Genomic DNA, 23,390 nt, shown 5'->3' on the forward strand with positions numbered 1-23,390 from the left:
CTTCAAAGGTCTGTTTTTCTTCCTTCCATTTTGCTCTGAGGGAATTATAGATGCTCCTAAACTAATTAACAGGAAAAATTTAGTGGATGTGTCCTTTGACAGCCTAATTTGGACATGTTTCCTTTAAAGGCCAACACTTACTGCAAATATACCTGTTTCAACTTACTCTATTATCAATATCAATATTAGCTTAATTCATTAATTTAAACATTTCCTGGCAATCAAATTATATGGCTTTTATTGTAATTTTCTTTTACAGGGTACCTTTTTACACATTTGTAGAAAAAATTTATTAATCTTTTTAATCTTAAAAAGTAATATTTCTTGGAAATATATTTTTTGTATCCTCAAATACAGGAATATGCAAAATAAAAATGTTAAAGAAATTACATAAGCAGTTATATTTTCCCTTTTCATCAATTTGAACCAATATTGGTTTGAAAATAATGTACTTCAGCCTGAAGACAAATACTTTGAAGGAGTAGTTATAATTCATATATTTTATTTAAGTAGAATTAGAAAGTTCATATTGCTTCCACGTGGTTTACATAGAATCTGAAAGGAAGAGACACCATATCTTTTATTGTAGGTGTTTCATAAGTAAGATTTTTAAATCTTCAAGAAACCTAGGCCAAAGTGTCTTAAAAAAATCTTAGAAATTTTTTTCCTAGATGTTGTCTTAAAGATTGCCATTCAGATCTTAGGGTGAGATAATAGAATGAGGAAAATTCAAAACTCATAAGGATCAAGTAAGTATGGTGAATTTCAAACATTTTTCTTAATAGACCTCATGGGAAAATACAAATTGGATCAAATATAATCTGAGAAAAATAATGCATAGAAGAAAGAACCTTTTTTAAGTTAAGGGGAGGGTTTAATCTGGAAGTCCTAGGTTTAGGCATATCCTAATCTTTCTCATGTTATACACATGTTTGCATTTTTTTCCCCAGGGGATAGAATCTATGCTGCGCCACTATGACGGAAATACTCTGTTTCTGTGCTGTCTCTTATGGTAGCTACTAGCCGCATATGGCTGTTGAGCACTTGAAATGTGTCTAGCGTAACTGAGGAACTTATTTTTAGTTGTATTTGATTTTAAGTATTTTAAATTTAAATAGCTACACCCTGTAGTACAATGCGTATCTGTATCATATTAATTAGATCATCAGGGTGATGCATGATCCCAGAAAGTTTTAGAATCATTAGGTTAGGTAAAATAGAGAAGTTAGAAGAGCCTTGCTTTTTTTAAATAGTGATTAAGTGGCAGAGAAATTTTAAGACTAAATCTTTAGAGCTATTGAAGACTTAATTTTATTTTTATTTTTGTTTTATTTTATTTATTTATTGAGTCAGGGTCTCATTTTGTCACCCAGGCGGGAGTGCAGTGGTGCCATCATGGCTCATTGCAGCCTTGACCTCCTGGGCTTAAGTGATTCTTCCCCCTCATTTTTTGAGTTTTTGTAGAGACAAAGTCTCACTTTGTTGCCCAGGCTGGTTTTGAACTTCTGGACTCAAACGGTCCTCTTGCCTCGGCCTCCCAAAAGTGCTGAGATTATAGGTGTGAGCCACCATGCCTGGCTAAAGACTAATTTTAAAATTGTAAGTTTATCTACTTAAAATATTACCTCGAGAGAAAATGTTATGCATTTAAATAATAAAAAAATTGATATGCATTCATGAGAACATGTATTGTAGAGACTTAATTATAACAGCCAACTGCAATGTATTGTGTATAGGAATTAAGCCATGTAATGCTTTTAAGGAACTTCCCTTAAAATTTGTTTTGATTGAATTTTCGAAAGAAACCTAGTTGGCATCTTTCTTATCCTCTGTTGCTAAAGATCACACCATTACTATATGCCTAGCTTTTTTTTTTTATTTTTTGATCCTGCACGCCATAAATAAATTGAAGAGTTAGTTTTATAGTATTCTGTTTGTATAATTGGAAAGCATTAAAAATATACTGTTCATCTTCAGTAGTAGTTTCTCTTTTCCTTGACCATTTTTATTAAATTATAATATATCATGGGTTTCACTTCATTTTTCTTCCCTGTGGTTTAAGCCACCTCAATCACCATGTGATCCTACAGACAAATGCCTACCATGATAGTCATGGTCTGGACACTCACTATTAAGTAGTCCTTTCCTTGAGGGAAATCTTGAGTTAACTATCAAATAAAAGATGCATAACAGTTATTAAAGTTCTTTATATCAACCAACATCTCTTGTGTATTCTACCAGGTCAACTAGAACAACAGTCAGTGAGATGGGATTATGGAGATAGCATGCCCATTTCCCATCCCATTTCCTTTTTTCGCCCCTTCTTTTATGCTCTTCTTTCATTTTTTGAGGGATCACTACAGACTCTTAAGTATTGTATCTTTATATACATTGACCATTCCAGAATCTTTCTCCCATAACATTCATGGCAATCAACCAGAACTATCTGTCTATAGGTCACAATATTCTAGTATAAACAAAAGAAGGGAATGAATGCTTTCAGGGCCTCCTGGGTAGTGCCCTTCATGTCTCTGACAAACTGCCTGACAGTGACTCCTCTTCTCTTTGTTCTGTAACAAAGAAGACAGCCTCAAAGAACCTCAGATAAAATGGAGTTTTAAAGTTCACAATCTGGTTATTTTAAGGATTTTTACACCCTTTTACCAAGCGTCAGAACTATCTGATATCTAAATAAGTATTATAGATACAGATTGCTGATGTCAATCTTCTCAGTATCTACTTGGAAGGTCAGTTGAAGCACTAAATCTAGTTTTGGGTTTTGTATTCCAAAAGCAAGAATTCAAGTAACAGAATGCACTTTTTTATTTACTTCAAAAGCACTCCTTTTAAAATTTGCAAGTATGGAGTTACTGAGAACTCAGGATGCGACGTACAGAAAGTATAAGCCGTTTAATTACAATAAAAACTCCTCAGGGTACATTTAATAGAAGCATCGAAGATAATTTGAAAGCAGAAAAGTGGTAACTATAGATCTTTACTCTTAAAATGCGAAACAAACATCACATTTCTAAGTAACAGGGTCTAAGTGTTTTATCCAAGTGTTACTAAAAAGTAATTAAGCACTTTACAGTGTTAATTAACTATTTCCAACCTTTTTATTTTTACTTGTTTTCTCCTTTAAGCTCTGTTGGACTTGACAACTTTTTTATTTTATGTTAAGAGTCGTACATTAGAAACTAGCAACAAGTTTAAAAGTTACTGCTATAAGTATGCGTTATAATTTTGCTTTTTTTGCCAATATATTTGAGAGCATAATGATTTTATATGGATATCTACAAAGGCATGTGGAACAATTAAAGTAAAATTAAATTTGTTGCTTCTTTTGTTATGATTTTATAATAATGATTGTCATTTAAAATAATACCTAGCATCTATTTTAAACTATAAGCTCATTATTTATAGCATTTATTGCTTCTAGAACAATATTTTATACATATAACTGATACTATTTTTCTTGTAGGTGTGATTTCTTACACAGAATATCTTTTTCTTTTATGTATTTTAACAAGTAAGTATACTTATTACTTTTATTTCTGGATGCAGCTTTATTTTTTAAACAGAATCTTGGAAAGCAGATCTTAGGTTCTCTTACTCTTGAAAATCAATATCCATGCTGTTCTGCAAAATTCATGTTTAATGCCGCAGAAAAATGCTAAGCATAGCACTGTAAAGAGTCAAAAACATAAATGCTACAGCTTATGGTATAGTAATAAATGCTCATAAATTATAAATTTAATATTATGTGTCAATTCTTGTGGTTTTAATCTACCTCAGACTCCAAAGGTCATGACATGTAATAATTTATAAATTCCCTACTGTACTCACTTGAATCATATTTTCTGCCAGACTGATGTGAGAGAGAGTGTCTCTTAACTACTGAGTCTCAGAATACCCATCATTCACATCTAAAACTTCTATTTTCTCCCTCTCAGGTGCAGCATTTCTTCGGAAATATATGAAGTGTTTACTATGTTTTCAGTTAAATTTCTTTACATTTAATGGAGACAATCTGTTATAGTTTACTGTGTTCCAGCCACCTGGCCTTTCTATTCCTTGAATTGCCGCCTCAGGGATTTGTACCTTCTGCTTCCTGTGCCATCAGTACTTATCCTCAAGATCCCCGTGATAATAAACATCATTTAGGTTTCCTTTCAAATGTGAAGATTTAGCAAATCCTTACTTGGCCAGCCTCTCTAACATAGCTACCTCTCTCTTTATATCTCTTTACTGCGTTGCATATTCTTCATATCAGACTATTTGAAAGTATTATTGCTTTACATGTTCTTGTCTCCCCACACTTGAATGCAAGGTCCATTATGGCAAAGATTTTTTCTTTTTTGTTCATCTCTGTATCAGGAACAGTGTCTCACACATGGTACCCTTCCAAAAAGTAGTTAGTGAATGAATGAAGAAAGGAATACATGAAAGCATACTGCTAGTAGAATTTCCAGTTGTGGAGATGTGTGGAGATGCATGGAAACAAGAACATCAGTAAAACTCTGTCATTAGAAACAATCTAAAAATACCTTGTACTTCTTTGATTAAAAAATTCACACCACTGTGTTATTCTTAACTTTGTAACTTAGCGAGGAATGACGTTAACATTGAGTTCTGTTACAGTAAGTTTTGAGAACAAGGAATATGTACGTGCACTCACATATGTGTATTTCAAAAAATATTTTTTTCTCTTGGACTTGTCACCTTGCTCACTGCCTAGACTGAGCCAATTTATCAAGACGGGAATTACAACAGAGAAAGAGTAATTTACACAGAGCTGGCTGTACAGGAGACTGGAGTTTTATTTTTACTCAAATGAGTTTCCCGAGCATTCAGGGATCAGAGTTCTTAAGGATAATTTGGTGGGTAGGGGGTGGGTGAGTCAGGAGCGCTGGTTGGTCAGGTCAAAGATGAAATCATAGGGAGTTGAAGCTTTTCTCTTGAGCTGAGTCAGTTCCTGGGTGAGGACCACAAGACCAGATGAGCCAGTTTATCGCTCTGTGTAGTGACAGCTGATCCATCAAGTGTGGGGTCTGCAAAACATCTCAAGCATAGGTCTTAGGTTTTACAATAGAGATGTTATCCCCAGGAGCAATTTAGGGAGGGTCAGAATCTTGTAGCTCCAGCTGCATGACTCCTAAACCATAATTTCTAATCTTGTGGCTAATTTGTTAGTCCTACAAAGGCAATCTAGTCCCCAGGCAAGAAGGAGGTTTGTTACGGGAAAGAGCTCTTATCATCTTTCTTTTAAACTATAAACTAAGTTCCTCCCAAAGTTAGTTTGGCCTAACTAAACAAGAAGCAACTGAATGAACAAACACAGCTTGGAGATTAAAGCAAGATGGAGTTGGTTAGTCAGATCTCTTTCACTGTCTCCATTATAATTTTGCAATGGCAGTTTCAGACTTCAAACGAAATTAAAATGTTAGTGCTGAAGAACTAGTATTGTACCTTTTGTAATAGGGCTACCTGAGGTTGATCCACTCTGCAAAGCCATAGTAATGAATCAAGTCCAGTCAATGATGCTACCCTGAGAATGAGAGTGAGTGCAAAGGAGTGTCTCAAAGATGTGTTGAAAAGTTACCTTGTTTGCCAAAACAATGATGGATCCAATATTAGAAGTTAAACTAAGTACCTAAACCAGCAGAGTGATAGGCAAGGATAAGAAGTGTTGGCTAGGAAAGCCACTTGTTGAGATGGGACAGGGTATAGTTTAGGAGGGTCAGAAAAAACATACATAGTGCGTTTTGGCACAGAAAGGTTAGGATCTTTGGGTGCTGTGAAGCTTCCTTTGGAGTTCAGGACTCACCAACAGAAGCTTCTAAGGAGTTTGAATTGAATAATTATGGGATATTGTTTACATTAGAACTAAGAAAACTGTGAAAAGAGGGCTGGCAAGAAGTGGGCTACATAATCTTGGTTACCTGTCTATAAGTGTCTCCCTCTTTACTTTGTACTGTATTTTTCCCTCCAAACAATGCTTGTAAGGAGGACTTCTTTTCTGTATGTATTTTCAAGATCTTTTTAAAGTGTAAAACTTGGTTATTAGAGATGGTGTAAATTTGTATTAGATTTCTGAAATACATGCAACAAGTGAGCTTCTGTTTCTGTTATTTTCAGAAACAGCTGTTATTAGTTAAGAAAGTAGGACACTATCTGTGCCTCTTTTGCGGGTTCAAGATTTCACAACAGGTGGTAGCAAATGTATCTGTGGGGGGTCCCTTTTTCAACTTTGTGCCCCTCACCCTGGTCATCTCAAAATAAAAGGTGCAGTGTTTTGAGAAGGGCATGTCCACTGAGCTGCTCTTTGAAGGACACTTTCAAGTTTTCTTCTGTCCAAGTTTTCTCCTTTATGCTCTAGAAGTGAAAAGGAGAAAGAGATTGAACCTCATTATTATAAGGTTCATGAAATTGAAGCACTTCATAGTATGTGAAAGTCTTTTTCAGAAAAGCAATTGTTCCTTGTATTTTGGGGGAATTGATAATTACATATTCAGTCTTCTTTTGTTTTATATTTCTGTTTTTGAAGCCTCTAGAAGTTTAAACTATAATGTCTTATGCTTAACATTTATTTTCTTAGGTCATTTTAGTTATAATTTTCCCAAGAATCGGAACTAGTTCATTGTGTCGTGTTTTTTTTCTGCCGATCTAAGTAGCTGAACATACTGAATATATTTAAAATGTGACGAGTTGATATTTTCCTTTTAAACAAACTAACAGACTTTGGATTAAAAAAAAGTGCTTTAGGAAAGTATTCAAATTTTTCTCTCAGTGCTATGCAATGAGTATCACAGAAGTACTTTTAAAGTATATTATCAATTTTTATTAAGTGTACTAATTATAAAGCAGAAATATGTATACTTTTATACGCTTTTTACTATCTTTAACCAATACAGAATATGAGTAACTTTACAACTAATATGGATTTTGTGCTTTAAAATACATTTTTCCATTTTGTGAATACCTTCTCTGTTTTTTCTGGCAGAGCCACATGCAGGGTTCAGAATAGCTTTCAACATGTTTGACACTGATGGCAATGAGATGGTAGATAAAAAAGAGTTTTTGGTGGTATGTATATTAGATGCTGCATTTTATCAATAATTAAATATTGCTTACTTATATTTTTATGTTTTTGCCTTATTGGGAATACTACTGTAGAGAAAAGAGTGAAAAACTTACGCTTTTGCCTTTACTTAATAAAGTATATACTCAGGTACTTTGAACAATATTTACATTTTACAAATATAAATTACATTCAGTGTATGATGATGATTATCGTTGTTTTTTACCTTACATAAAAGTGTGAAATGTGTCAGGTGTTTTCTGTTGGGTGGATAACAGGCAGTCCTCAGGTTATACATGCCCAGTTAATATTCAGTCCCCATTATGTCATCCACCTAGGCACACAACTCCTTCCATAGGAACTTCTCTTCCTTCTCAATATGGGATTCATGATTTTTCTTTCTCTTTTCTCTTCCACTTACTCCTGCCTTGCATTCCAGTCTTGTCCCCACTTCCCTGTTCCTTTCTGTTATCTTTGACCATAGGCTGATAGTTCTTAGATATTTACCTTTTGATGTTTCTTTGACGGGTCCAGCTCTGGCACTGGTCTGACAGTGAGTTCAGTTGCTCACTCAACTTCACAAACCCTGCTTCCAGAATTTTTCTGTTTGTTTTACCCATGTATTTTGCATCTCTTTTTGTGACAAAATGCCTAGTCTATTTTTTTCTCTGAAACAGAAAATACTATTAATGTATTCCTTAGAGTAACATGCTCTGCTTTTAGCATATATATTACACTCTGTCTTTACCTACACTCTCCGAGTAAAAAGAAAGGGAAATCAACAGCCATTTTCTTTTCTTCTTTTGTTTTCTTTTTAAATTATGGCCCTACCTCCTGAACAGCCATTTTATTTTCTACTTTTCCTTTGTAACATAGCTGTAAAAATTCCTCAGAAAACCTCTGAAAGAGCTTCATATTTACTTCAGAAGCTGAAACTCAGACGAAGTCTATGACATCATTCTTTTTCTTAGTAGGAAAGAGAAAATATAAAAATCCTCATCAGAAGCTAATTAGTAGCCATTCAAAGGGAAACAAGCAGACTGATTCCTGGGATTTATCAGTAGACTTAAACTCTCACCCACGCAGCCCTTGCCCAGGTGTAGTCCCTGAGCCAAGCCACTGGAGCTGGAGCCTTCATTCCAGTGCTTTGCAGAATGATGGGGAGATGGCGGTTTTCAATTTGATTACAATAGATATAGATGTGTTTCTGCCATCCGAAAATGGCCAAGGTTAGTGTTGCTTTCTTATGATGGTACACAACTGTATTTTAGGAACTTTCAGAATGGGCCTGTTTTTCTGCAGAACGTTCTATGTCCACACTGCCAAGTTCCATCCCCCTGACTTAAAGTAAAAGATTAACTTTTGGAACTCACTCCTTTGGAAGTTGCCTGTGTGGATGTCTGCATTTTAGAGAAAAAGTAAAACTGTAACATTAAGTACATTTAACTTAATTATGGGTTACCAATACCAAAGGATATATCTTCTTGGGGGAAAAAACTGAAATCAGAAAATAGATCTATAGCAGTTTAAATATTCTTGGTGGATGAAGCTGTTTTCTTTGTTTTTAGAATATACCTAGTCCAGAATAGTAGATAGATGCCCAGAAACTCTTGTTGGATATTTGATTCTTGATTGATTTCTTTGTCAGCTTCAAGAGATATTCAGGAAAAAAAATGAAAAGAGAGAAACTAAAGGAGATGAAGAAAAGCGTGCAATGCTGGTAAGAATACTTTATAGTAGCTTTAGGTGGCTTTTCTAGGCAACAATTATTTTATTCATGTTAAGAAACAATAATTAAAGTTTGTAACTTTGAAGCTGTCCCTTTTTTGAAAACTTTGTTAAGTTTTTATGTAGAAAAATTGCTTCAGTATTTATATGCATTGATATCAATATTTACTTCAAATATTGATATTAAACATCTGTATCCATAATCATTCATTAAATCATTTTCATCCATATTGTTATCTGTGAGATTTGAAGGGTATATCATACAATAGATTAATACAGATCATTATGCATGTAAAAATTTAAAGGTGAATTGCAAAGATTTAATTATAATGTGAGAGAATTTAGTGGTAATATAACAATGTGACTGTCGAAACGAATAGAAGGAGATAATATGTTTTCTTGCATTCTTAGATGTATATATTAGAGATTCTTCTTCTGGGATATATAATATTTTCATCTTTTTCTGAAGTTAGAGTTAAGCAACATTACCCTCCATCTTCCTAACCAGTTTTCTTTTTATCTGAAGTATTTCAGCCTGACCATAGTCCAGGTTCACATAATAAAAATAACAAACAGGTACTAAGACCTTACAATCGGACACTATACTAGGTGCTTTCCATACATTTCTGATTTAAGCTACCCAACAATTCTCTTAGTATCCATAATTATAGATGAGGAAACTGATAATTGGGAAGGTTAAGTATCTTGTCCAAAGTTACATAGTTATTAAATGGCAAAGCCAAAGATTTGAACCTGTGTCTGGCCAACTCCAAAACCTCACTTTTATCCATTGTGACATATTTCTTTGTCTGATACTTAGATAACCAGAAATACAGTGAATTTTGTTGGCATGTAAATGACATTTGTTTCATTTGCAAATTGATGGCCCTGTGCAGTAGTTTAATTGTCCTACATAGAATTCAGATAACTAACTTCAGAGAGCTAAAACTTTATTTTTATTATTCTCATTTTTATAAGAATATGTATTAGGTTTTTCTTAACATAGATTATTATCTATAGCAGATGGGTGCCATATTCAATCCCAATATATTTATGAAGTATACGTTTATATTTAGTTGAATGAAAGCAGATTATCAAGATTATATAGCACATACTGCTTTACAGGATATTTGACCATGCTATAATTCTCAGTAGTCATTGAACATCCCTCAGTATACTATTGACAAAGCTTATGGAAGACAGTCTTAAAAAATCGAAGAGTTCATTGTAATGTTAGTCAAGTATTAAAAGGGGCAGTAGTAGTTCTCTACTTAATTCAGGTCTCATGATTTTCAAATTGTAATTAATAAATCCTACATGAATAGCCCCATAATTGCAACTGTTTAGAGTATTAGCAAAGAAGACTAGAGAATTGAATACTTTCTTAAATTTTATTTCTTGTAAATAATATACTAAATGAGTAAACAGTTATTTTAATTTTGATATATTACCTCTAACTATAATTGACTGAATAGGCAAGTTGTTAATAAAATACTATTTAAGGAGGCTGAATAATGTTAATGAATCTATTGATATACTTTAATGATAAAGTAGATAGTATTTCAGTGGATATAAATATAATTGTTTTATTTATTTGTTTATTTATACTACTTCCAGAGAGGACTTACACATTTTCCAGTAAAAATACAGTATTATTCTAGTCATTAACATTTATTAATACATCCATCAAGTAATAAAGGGAGATAAAAAAGAGAAAAATATTAGCAGACAATGCACACTGAGAAAACCTACAGTGTTAGCACAAAATTTGGCTCTGAGCATCACTGCGGCCAAGGTATAAGAAATTTAATATTGATTTAATGCAAATATTTTATAATAGTGATAGAGTAAAACCTCATTAACTTAGATTAATTAGGGAAAATCCATCTGAATTATATAATCTAAATTATACCAGCATACCCTAAATTGTATTATTTTATTTTATATGGGTTAATGAACCATTCCCTTTCAAATATATGGAGAAGGAGATTTGTTTTAAAGAACAGATTAAAATAACTTTTAAGTAATATATAATTTGTTTATATATAAACGAATGCTTACTAAAGTCTTTGATATCCACAGGTACCTCGGAAGTATTCGTTTTATGTAACTTAAATAGCGCTTCTAAAATCTTACTTTTGTAATGTAGCTATCAGAGCTCTTCCTTAAAACAATTCAGAAATAATCTTTAGTACAACTTTGGAACTAACAGCACTTTACACTATAGCTCTCCAAATAGTCATTACTGTGTTTAGCAATAATGGTAATTAGTGTTAACATTGTTAATCACATTTTAAATAATGCAAATCTGAACCAGGGAGGTTTTATTTTATATTAATTTAGTTATCAAAGATTTTAGTTTTAAAGTTTTTTTTATTTATACTACTTTACTTAGAAAAGATTATGTAAAATGTAAGGTGATGTTATCAAGGTGATAGAAATGACAGTATGATTCCACATATTCTTAGAATAGTTTGGCTGAGTTTTGAGGCAATTAAAATTTAACTTATTGTGAAAATATATGAATTACATAAGAGAGACAGCATAGCACAGGCTCAGGAGCCAGATTTTTGGGGTTTGAGTATTAGCCCTGCCACTCATTACCTGGGTGACCTTGGACAATGTCCTTAACCTCTCTGTTCCTCAGTTTTTTCTCATTTGTACGATGGGGGCATTAGGAGTAATGACCACATGTGATTGGTATGGAGGTTAAAGCACATAGCTACTTAACCATGTGAAATGTAATAAACACTCAAAAAGGTTAGCTAGTAGTGAAACTTATTCTTTAGTTAGTAGAACCATGTAACTACTTTAAACTGAATCTTAACATACCTAAATAAAAATTAAATCAAAACTAAAGTTAAAAATATTTATATGCCAAAATAAAACTGTGATTCAGAAGGGAAAAGGGAAGTGAACATAACATTTCTTGGGACACTTATGTGCTGAGCTCCATGCTATACTCATTGTTAATGTTACTCCCATTTAGTCCTCATGACCGTTCTACCAGGTAAGTATTATACCTGCTTGGAGATGAGAAAACAGTCTTAGAGAGATTCATGTGCCTAATGTCACAGCACTGATGACAGCAGAGCAGGATTCCAGCACAGGTCTCTCATACCATTTCCACTGCCTTGCTGCTGCATCTGGATTTCCCCCTATGCCATGTAGCATTGCGGAAGCATGTCCAAATCAAACCGCATACTTCAGGGCAACGTGTTTTACTCAAAGCAGTAGTTCTATTAGAAGGTTATAATGAAATGGTTGAAATGAGCAAAAATTCATTTAATGTTTAATTATCTGAGATTTTTAAAACTTTGCTACTCATCTTTAACATTTATCCCACTTGTATTGTTCGTGTGCTCTATATAAAATGTAGCATAATGATTTGCCCTTCCTAATTGATTATTTTGTCGTCTTTTTCCTTTTTTCTTTTGCTGTACTTGGGTTCATTCTGAAATATGACACTTCATTTGGCCCTTTGTGCTCTATGTCAGCGTCTTCAACTTTATGGATACCATTCTCCTACTAATAGTGTATGTACAATACTTTAAATGTTCTTTATGTATATAGCCCTCACCTGTTATACTTGATAATGTTATTTCTTTATATAAAGCTATATCTGCTGTTTACTAATAGAATGTTTCGGAATTTATTGAACACAATAGGTGCAATGAAGCCATAATGTTACATTTCATTCCTAGATTTATGCGAAGACTAAAATATGCAGAATAATTATATATCTTTAACTTTAGATTAAAATAAGGAAAAGGTAAGTGTACAACAATTAAAACATAATAATTGAAATTTTATATTTTTTAGCAGTATTTGAAGAGTAATGTAGAGAGAGCAGATTCTCAGGCTATGTTCCTGCAGAACACAGGTATTTTATGAACCAGATCTATCCATCTTATGTACAGTCTGTGTTCAATTCTAATAAGTGTCTTAATGGATAGACTTTTTTTCATTTTCACTTTTGCTCACAATTTTTTTTCAAAGCCTTTGTTTCCTGCCATTTCCTCTGCTCTACACAAAAATCTGGTGTAAGCTGCTACTTGATATGTTTATATCAGTTTATCATATTATTTCTAAAGAGGATAATGACTTTCAGACTTTTCTTGTCTTAAAAAAATTGAGAATTTCTGTAGATGAACTTCCAGTTGTACCCTTCTTCTTATGCTGAGCTTTCTTCTTTCTTTTCTCCTGAGAAAGTCAGCACTTTTGGTTAGCCCAGCTGCTAAAGAAGAACAGGCCAGGGCCTTTTTGAATGTAAACATGTGCAGTTCACTTAATTTCCCCAAGGATCCTTAAGCCTCCTGCAAGGATCCCTCAATTTTTGCAAATTCCACCATAGGAGCCCTTGAATTCAGGGTCACTGATTTAATATTATCGTGCTAAAAGTATTCTAGTTGTAGTGTACAATTCTTAAAGTAGGTGTATTGTCTCCTGTATTGGAGAGTTAATCAAAATTCCAAACTATAAAAACTAATTCTGTCACAGATTTAAACAGCTACTGGAGGCTGATCCCCGTAAACTAAACCTGAGATGTTTTTCCTCATTATACAAAATGGACCTGGAATGGGTTGAGAAACAAGCCAAGTCCATAGGATCCATATAAGTAATTGTTTTGTTTACTTACAAGATACTTTAAATTTTTTCTACAGAAATCACTACTCTTTTCCATTAAGTAAAGCCTGTCATTTCCTTTACATTTTTTAAAGGATTACTCTGTTAATGATTTCAACAATTTCTGGAATGTGTAAGATGAAAATCTCACAGATTATAATGCCATATGCCATATAATACTTAGGACTTTATGGGGGTTTTTTTGTTTGTTTGTTTTTTAAGATGGAGTTTTGCTCTGTCGCCCTGCTGGAGTGTAGTGGCGTGATCTCAGCTCACTGCAACCTCCAACTCCCTGGTTCAAGTGATTCTTCTGCCTCAGCCTCCCAAGTAGCTGAGATTACAGGCACATGCCACCACGCCCAGCTAATTTTTGTATTTTTAGTAGAGATTGGGTTTCACCATTTCGGCCGGGATGGTCTTGATCTCCTGACCTCATGATCCACCCACCTCGGCCTCCCAAAGTGCTGGGATTACAGGCATGAGCTACCGTGCCTGACCTATGATTTATTTTTCTAATGTAATATGTCATCATTGTATGAACCATTTTTCTAACTTTAACAATTTTTATTTTTCCCTTAATCTCATAAGCTGTTTTCATATAGGGTGATTATGCATTTTTTTTAGAAAAATACATCTCAGAATAACGTTGCTAAAAGAAAATAGATCCTAATGTTGCTCTAGTTTAAACTACATATGCAAATTGCAGTCACTGAGACATTAAGACAATACTGAGAAGCAGACTTAAATCGCAAATTTTATTTATATTACGCCTGTTTAATAAAAAATTATGATTTTTACATTTTATTGTGGTAACATTTTTTTCTTTTTTTCATTTTATAGAAGACAGCTTTTTCTCATGTAAAATGCACACATTAAAGTGATGTAACTTTATGTCATTTTTACATAGTCTAAAATATTACAGGATTTTTCAACTCCCCTATGAGTTTACTTGGTTAGATAAACTAAATTTCCTATAATAGAAAAATATTTGCTCAATAAGGAGTTATTATTTTCACAAACTACAAGCAAACAAGAGACATTCATTTACAATTAGAAAAAAATTCCAACAGCCTGAAAATGTATATGAAATATCATTGATACAAGTATTATACAAATCTATTAGTATGGTGTTATGAATTAACTAGCAATTATCTGCTAGTTTCCAGAGTTGTAAATTAACTCAAGTGTCTAATTTGAGTATAGATCATGGAGCGGATATAAACTAAGAGATTTGTAAGAGCTAGTTTCTACCTTTAGGAAGAAGTTTCCTCAGGGAAAGCAGTGACCCACTTGGCTTTTTACTATGGAGATAGAGACTCTGTGGTCCCTGTAGTGAACTGTTCCAAAATTTAATCACTTTTACAGTAGATGCTGCCTATTTTCCATCACGTTATTTCCTGCTACAGTGTAAAACTGAGCATACACCTTTGTATTCATGAAGACAGCTGTTACCTTATAACCTTTTCTGTTCCAAATAACCGTGATTCTTTTCCTATTTCTCATGTGGTCAACTCTTAATGTCATCATTGCACAGTGATGAAAAGAAGTACAAAAATTCAAAAGGATAAATAATGCCAAAAGCCAAGTACATTTGACTTTGGCATGTATTAGAGGATTTTTTTAGAAGATTATTCTAAATTCTCCTAGTTTCATTGCTGACAGAAAACATACCAGTTTTTATACCAGTTCTTTGGTGTATATTGAGACTTTTTTATGGACTAAAACAATATCAATATTCTTAAATGATCTGTATTTGAAAAGAATGTGTATTTTCCAGTTTGGGGTACAGGGTTGTGTAATATATACAGATGTATATTACCAAGCATGTTAGTTATGTGTTTTAAATCTTCTCTGTCATTACTAATGTTTTTGTCGGCTTGATTTGTCAATTAGTATGTTAAATTACACATTACAATAGATTTGTTAACTTCTACTTACTGTTTTCTTAATTTTTGTTTTATGTATTTTGAATTGTTGTTACCTGTATAAGATTATAGATTATTTATATCATCTTAGTGAATTGAATCCTCTATTATATGCTATCCCTAGATCTCTAGAAATGTTTTTTGCCCTAAAATCTCTTTTAGTTATCAGAATAAATATACTACCTACCTCTATTTTAATGTTTTATACTACTTACTGTTTTTTCCTGTAGTGATGATGAGCTTTCCCTGATTTTTAAAATATATTTTAGTTCAGAAATTGTCTATAATTAAAACGTAAATATACAATAAAATAAATAATGATAAAATTATAACCACCATAATATAGATCAAGAAGTAAAATACTGCCATATACCACGAATCCCCTTCATGTGTGTCCCCACTCATAATCCCTCAATGTCCTTCAAAAGTTAAACACAATCATGACTTTTATGTAAATCACTTACTTGCTTTGTTCTGTGGTTTTACCACCGACTTATGCATCCTAAACAGTGTAATTTAGTTTTACCCCTTTTTGTGCTTTATGTAACTGGCATCATGTTATATGAATGTTTCTGTCTCTTGTTTCTTGGACCCAACATCATGATTGCCAGTTTCATCTGTGTTGTATGTAGTCCTAGTTAATTCACTTTTTTTGCTGTCAACAGTGGCTTTCAAGCATTGTGGTCTGTGATCCCATTACATTGTCAAAAGTTATTGAGGATCCAAAAGATATTTTGTTTACGTATGTTATATATTATGTATTTACCATATTAGAAGTTAAAACTGAGAATTTAAAAATATTAGTCTATTTTAAAACAATAATTTAAAAACTCATATGTTAACATAAACATTTTAATGTAGGAAAAACAACTTGAAAAATGTAGTGAGAAGAGTGGTATTGTTTTACATTTTTTGCAGATCTCTTTAATGTCTAGCTTACTAGAAGACAGCTGGTTTCTCATAGCTGTTTTGCATTCGATCTGTTGCAATATGTTATTTTGGCAATAAGTACTGTCAGTTGTTTACTTTCAAGTGACAGGCTCTCGCTTGGTTTATTTTAAAAAAAAAATTGTCTACCAGGTACTGAAATCTGAATAACCGTGGTTTGTCTATTAGTTGTTCTTTCAAGTAAAAGTGGTGGCTCATGAAAAAGTGGCTAGTTCAGCTTGCAACACAAACCATCACACAGGTGTTCTTTCTTAAGACAACCATGGTACTTCAGCATGCAGCAGTAGTGCTGTATGCACACTTCCTGTTTCATCACACCAAATATTAAAAAGATACTCATTCTTCTATGCCTCTTAATTTCTCCTTAACAGTTTGCCGTATTTTTATCTTTTCATGCTGCATTGTGCATAATTCTTCATGTTTATCTTCCGGTTCATTAATTCTACTAGAGATATATAATCTGATATTAAATTTCTCCTTAACAGTTTGCCGTATTTTTATCTTTTCATGCTGCATTGTGCATAATTCTTCATGTTTATCTTCCGGTTCATTAATTCTACTAGAGATATATAATCTGATATTAAATTTCAGCGGTTAAATTTCTAAGAGTTTTATTTGACTATTTTTTTAAGAGTAAAACAATTTTTGATAGTCTGTTTTTCCTGAATAATTCTTTCAAATCTAGCTTCATATTTTTCAAAGTTGTCAAAGTTACTTTGTATTCCGTATCTAAGCATTTCAGTATTGGAAGTCTGCACATCTGGTTCTGTTGTTTGTTTCTGCTGGCTCTCACTTAGGGTGGCTTAATGTTCTTTTGTCTGTAGCAGTTTTGTGTTTTGGGCATACAATTGTTGGAATGTCTCTCTTCAGATTCTTTAAGGACTAGATTAAGGATATGTTCTTCCTGGGAGGATTGTATTCAGTTTTCTTTTTCTTTTTTTCCTATGATATACCTAGGGTGCCATGTAACTTTAAATAACAAGTCTCAGATTACAGTTTTTAGGGCCATGGTTGTCATAGTGACACGAATTATAAAGATATAGTTTTAATATGTGTGTGTGTTTGTCTGTGTTTAAATATCACTAATAGCAAAGACAGTTTACTATCTGTTCCTATGGGCTGTTACTTTATTTTTCCCCTAGTTTGTTTAATCTCTGAATAGAACCTTCTTAGACCATTTATTCAGACAGGGTATTTGGCTCTCTGAACATGGGCAACGTTAGGGAGCCATTATTCTGCTTAGCACAGTGATATATTAACCATCTCTAAATCAATCTTCTTTCCTCCTAACTGCCTTTTTCCCTCCTTTCCTCCTTCCCTCTTTATTTCCTTCTTTCCTTCCTCCCTTCCTTTTTTGTCTCCTTCCTTTCTTGCTGCCTTCCTCCCTTTCAGTCATATGTGGCATGGAATGCCTTGAATGGGATCCTGCTTTGGCTCAGCCAAAAAGGCCCTGGGCGCTTTTGACCAAAACTACAAAGTGTAAGGAAGTTCTATCAATAACAGACTCTGAACTTAAGCAAAAAATGTGTCAGACTTACAGGGCACACTACATCCAGGACATCATTTTGCCTGTGCCTTTCACTTGTGAAGTTCTGGGCTACCTAACTGTATATTCTTTTACCTCTTTTAATGAAGGTCTACACATTTTACATGACATCTGGTAAAGGGGCCAGTAGCTCAGATAGCAAACAACGATAACTGAGAAAACTTCAGGAAGTCTTTGCGTATTGGTCTACTATTTACATATCAAAGCATCATAGTTGTCTGTTTCACAGCCATCAAAGTGTCCAGTTACACCTGGGCATTTTTCTCTGTCAGCCTTTCCTTACTTAGCCTGTATGCATAGATATGTTCTGGTTTTATATTTGCTTTGCATTTCTTGCTATTAAAATCTAGTCTGACTTTCATTGCTACTTTAAGCTTATGTAAAATATCCTTACTGTATTATATTTTCGTGGTGATAAAACTTCCTACTAGTTTGCATATTCTGAGAATGTACTCTTAACTTCATCGTTCAAATTGTTTAAAACATTTAAAACTGTCTCCAGAACAGATACATATATAGGAATCAGTGAGTGTGCCAGGCATATCACTGATTTATTAGCTGTTTTTTCCTGCAGCAATAGTTGCTGTAAGGATGTTGTTTCTGCCCTCAGAAACTTTATAATTATTTAAAAGATGATGTAAGATAAAACAAAAACAAATATATCCAGTTACAGCAATTCAGTAGTATATCCTAGCATTATTTAATCCCTGAGGCTAAATGATGAACCAGAAAGCTTTCTGCAGCGGGACACTTGTAAAACTGTTATGTTCTAAATAAGATTTTTTAAACTTGAAAAGTTGTATATTATCCTAATAGATAAATATACATTTTCAAAAATATTTTCAAATATGGCAAAGCAAGAAGAAAATTTAAAATATCCTAACCCCAACATTTGGAAATAATTAATATATTTACTTCTTTTTCTTGCCCACAAAATACATGGTTGGTTAAACTAATTTTAGTTCTTAATATGTTCTAAATATATGTGTGTGTGTGTGTGTGTGTGTGTGTGTGTGTGTGTGTGTGTGATGGTGGACAGTGTTTGGAAGTAAGGATGAGGCATGGCTTCACAAAGTGAATCATTCCTGCTACCCTTCTAACAGTAGTGCACAGTAAGCCTTATTTTCTAGTTTGGTGGGTTTAACAATTCCTTTCTTTATCACACGTTAACCTTCTGAGTTGAACTTTTAAAACGCATCCACATTCAAAATATGTGAATAATATTTTCAGATCAATCATTTGATCTAGCTAGTATTTATTGAGGTTATTCCATATCTATATAAAATAAAATGAACTGTTATTAGTTCTATATTTAGCTAGTTTTACCTGTTCAGTTTATAACTGCTTAGTTAAAGCTTATATCATTATAAAGGGAGTGATGCAGATTCTCTGTTAATTTGCTACATTTATAGTTATGGTAATATTTATGTCTGTGTTATGTAAATGGTTCCTGCTAAATAATACTTTATTTACATTTTATTAAGATTTTATTAAAATATAGGCAGTGGGCAGTGTTTCTAGTTAGTAATAGTGAATTGAAACTTAGAGGACCTTTGAAATAATTCCTAGATGCATATAATTTTATTAGGAGCACTGGACTTTTAAAGATTAAGGCAAAATGAAAGAAAGAAAAGTTATGTTTTCATCCAGTCACTCTTGAGTACACCATGCAGCATTTCATCTCACATTAACCAAAAGACCACCTGAGAACCTGTGAAATCTTCCCTGATAAATCCTGACAGAAACTGGGTTTAATTATTTTTGTTTATGGGGATCCAAGTTAGGCTTGCAGTTTGACATCTTCCTAGAGTGATTAGACTACACTTTTTAATCTACACTTCCTGGTATCTCCTTCAGACTACCCTGTTCTCAGAATTTAGTATCCTGTCCTTGTAATAAATAATAAGTACCGTAACTATTCACAATAGAAACACCTGCCAAATCTCTAGTAGTTTTGAGTGCTTTGACTTAAAACAGGTCTATTTCTTTTTGACAAGTTTGGGATGAATTTAAACTTTGTTTCTGTAAAGTATAGATAAAGTTATTTTGAATCTTTGATACACTAGCAAGATGAATGATAGCCACCAATAATGTATCTTTTAATAGGTTGCTACAAAGTTACCAAAATTTTTCCCAAACAAATTTACTTCACACAAGGTGTGAACAGAATTTTTTTTCACCCTTTCTTAGAAGTTACACACGTTTCAGTAGAGGGGCAGAAGGAGAGATCGGAGAATTTGATTCTTTTCGACAAAGCTACATTGTACTTAGAAATAGTGGTTATATACTATTACACCTTTGAAAGTATGTGAGTTACCAGCAGTGTAATACAATACTGTGGTGCACAGCAGAAAACAAAACAAACAAACAAAAAAAGGTAAGCTAATGTGTTTCCTTTTCAAGGTTGGTTAGATTTAAAGTGTATAAATTATCATTCTTTGTAACTATTCTTTAGATTTCAGTTGTGCTTCTTAAAACTTCTACAGGTACTTAAAACAGATGCTGAGGAACTTGTCTCCAGAAGCTATTGGGATACACTGAGACGTAACACAAGCCAAGCACTGTTTTCAGACCTCGCAGAGGTATAATTAAACCTCAACAAGGTCCTTGTACTATTTGCCATCTTGTTAATCTAGTCCTCATTTCATTTTAGTCACAGTGATGAAACCCAACATGTATGTTACATTTTCCATTGTTTTAGTACAGCAAAAATTACTATATATAAACTGTGTATTTGAATACATCAGCTTTGACAGTTCAACTTAATTAAAAGGAAATGGCATTTTTTTAACTTAAGGATCACTTTCTAGAAATTAGAATATATATATTTTAAAGTTTCACTGAATCTTTTAAGCTTACAATTTACCATGTTACATGAAATGCTGAAATGTTTCCCCCAGTAAAAGATACCTGACTCTTCGGAGTTATGTTAGATATAAACAAATTTCCTAGTATTGATAGTGAGTGGCTTACCAAAGGCCTGGGGTATGGGAGTTTGAGAAGGTGTGGTAGGAACAGCCAGTCAAGGAAGGGAGGAATATTTTACCTTGACATTAAGATTGCCAGTGCATAGTGAAAATAAAAAGCAGACCGACCTTATTTCAGTTCTATTACCGTTTATGAATTTGTTACAGATCTGCATCGTACTGCTGCATCGGAGTGGGCTGCTTCCATTATCCCATTCTTACGCCACTGTCAATAGGGATTTCTAGTTTTTCAAGATGGGCCATATCTTAGAAACACTGTTTTGTGTTTCTTATTAAGAATTTTTCCTAAGAACTTTATTAGAGGCAGCTAGCGGTCTTACCAGAAAAGACTTTTCAATAAATACTGAGATTTATTTTTCATTATCTCTTTCTCTTTAAAGTGGGCTTCTCATTTCTTTTTCTAAACTTTAAATTTAACTTTTAGAAGTTACACCTGAAAATATCTGGAGAAGTAAACTGGAATCAGTTGTGACTTCTGTTATCCATATATACAATGTTACTCTATTGACATATCTAGACTAGGGCAAACACTTGAAAATGTTAATTTTGTCACCCTTGCTCAGTTTTAAAGTCCCAAAGCAATTAAAGTATTTTGTCCTATGTTTAATGTGTCTGTGATATATAAATGTGATGTAATTATGACCAACAATTACCTTTTAAAATTACCTTTTCAATATGAGCCATGTTTAGGTATGAAGTGGCAGATGTTCCATTTACAGATATTTTAGAAGCACTTTATTTTGTAATCATTATGTAGGCACATTGTAGTAGTCAGTGCTTAAAAATAAGAGCAACTGGGACTCTTAGAGTCCATACAAGTCAACTGTGTCCTAGCTTCCATGCTTCAAATCAACAGTCATATCATTGTTGTCTCTCCCCATACTAGAGTATCCACCTTCCAGCCTCCAACTATCTTCATCCCATTTAACTCTGGTAGACATTCTCAGTTAGACAAAATCTGCTAATCAGATGTTGAATTTAATTTAAATCTTGGGAAGTTTAATATCAGAAAACCAGTCAGTTCCTGTGTACTCAGAGAATTATATGATTTCTGTAAGATCTTTGGAAAAGGTATATGGTTCTGTTGTAGATAGACTGGAGGAGCTGTGGGCTTTTACAGCTTCCCAGAGCTAATTAATTCTGCACACCTCTTCCCAACTCGACATTCTGTGACACCCCCTTTGTTACTTGAAAGTGGCCACGATAGGAGTATGAATACCACAGAAACTGGCCAACATTACAAATCAGCCTTTTTTTTTTTTTTTCCTGGACAACTCAGTTTGCCAGCACACTATTGGCTGTAATTAATCCACACTCTGATCCGAAGCTGCTAAATTAATGAATGAATTGAATCAAATTTCATGAAAGTAAATCTGATGGAGACAATCAAGAAAGGAAAAAGAGGAAAAGAAAACAAAACTTATATCGTGTTGCAAAGTAAAATAATTACTTGGGGATTATCTGTTACTACCCTCCCACATTAGAATAATAATTGAGAATTAACTACAGTTCAGTTACAACTAATTATATAAATCCTTATAGGTTACTGTGAATACCAGTGGAACACAGAATTGTTTATAGTATTAGTATTTCAGGATTCAAATTGGTTCAGAAAGAAGGCTTGGAAATCTATTTGTTATTTGTATTTCTTTATTATATATTTAATATGTAATTATTGAGATAAAATCTGTTTATTATAGGGAAATTGGGTTATTAGCCCCTCATATTCTAGTCTGGAGCTGTTTCTAACCATAGATTTTTAAAATTACAGTAAAACTCTGTGTCTCCAATTATTGTGAAACCATATAATGAAAATTTGAATATCAGAGCTAAGACCACTTTCTAACCAAAATCATATATAATAAATTCTTAGTGCAGTATGATGAGTATATTGTGCAACTGTTGAATACAGTCTGTCAGTGTCAAAATTATAAACACTGTTTTGAGTTCTACAGATGAAATGTAAAATTTTGCTTTAAATTTGCTTTAAATTACATATTCTTGGTAAATTTCAATGGATTATTCAAAAACTTCATTAACAAAATCAAAAGTTTGAAGATTTCCTCTAGCCCTTGGATACCTCGTAGGGTTATTATCACGTTATAATCAATAAAAATATGTTAAAAGAATATTTTTAAACCCTTTAATAGTTTGATATATTTATATTTCATGCAAGTTTATTTATTTTATTTTTGATGAAATCATTTTAAATAGTTTTTAATCAAAACAAAGTAAGATAATGTCCTTTGAATAAATGGCCCATGGGGTTCTTTGGTGGCTTTTTCTCCCTTTGTTATGAAAACACCTGAGTTCATTTTATTTTAACAATGAGCACAAGAATCACAGGGATAAAGTCTCTATTTTTCTCTCAGTCCTTGGGTGATGTAAGTTACATAACACTGTTAAGATCCCAAGGACACTGGTATAGTTTTCAGTGGCTGAGCAGTACTCTGTTTCACTGAATGGGGGAAAAGTTTTCCCCATTTTCATTTTCGTTTCTCTGATGTCACTGTTACTTATGCCTCATTGGATCTGGATTATCTGGATAA

The 23,390-nt window shown here is 33.1% G+C and overlaps 1 protein-coding gene across 8 annotated transcripts in view; it reads left to right on the forward strand.

The window, feature by feature from the left end:
- Nucleotides 1-23,390, forward strand: part of MICU3 (mitochondrial calcium uptake family member 3) — a 94,651-nt gene that overhangs the window by 50,731 nt on the left and 20,530 nt on the right. For 2 of the 8 annotated variants that reach the window (XM_034965684.3, XM_003823659.6), the window contains 5 exons: nt 3,482-3,529; nt 7,004-7,086; nt 8,730-8,801; nt 12,307-12,345; nt 20,341-20,436. In XM_034965684.3, the coding sequence (XP_034821575.2) occupies nt 3,482-3,529; nt 7,004-7,086; nt 8,730-8,801; nt 12,307-12,345; nt 20,341-20,436 (338 nt within the window). The remainder of the gene's footprint in view (nt 1-3,481; nt 3,530-7,003; nt 7,087-8,729; nt 8,802-12,306; nt 12,346-20,340; nt 20,437-23,390) is intronic. The other 6 variants (XM_034965688.3, XM_055116295.2, XM_034965685.3 and 3 more) reach the window with 3 other exon arrangements.

This window comes from Pan paniscus, chromosome 7 (genome assembly GCF_029289425.2).
Source record: "Pan paniscus chromosome 7, NHGRI_mPanPan1-v2.0_pri, whole genome shotgun sequence".
Classification (NCBI taxonomy): Eukaryota; Metazoa; Chordata; class Mammalia; order Primates; family Hominidae; genus Pan; species Pan paniscus.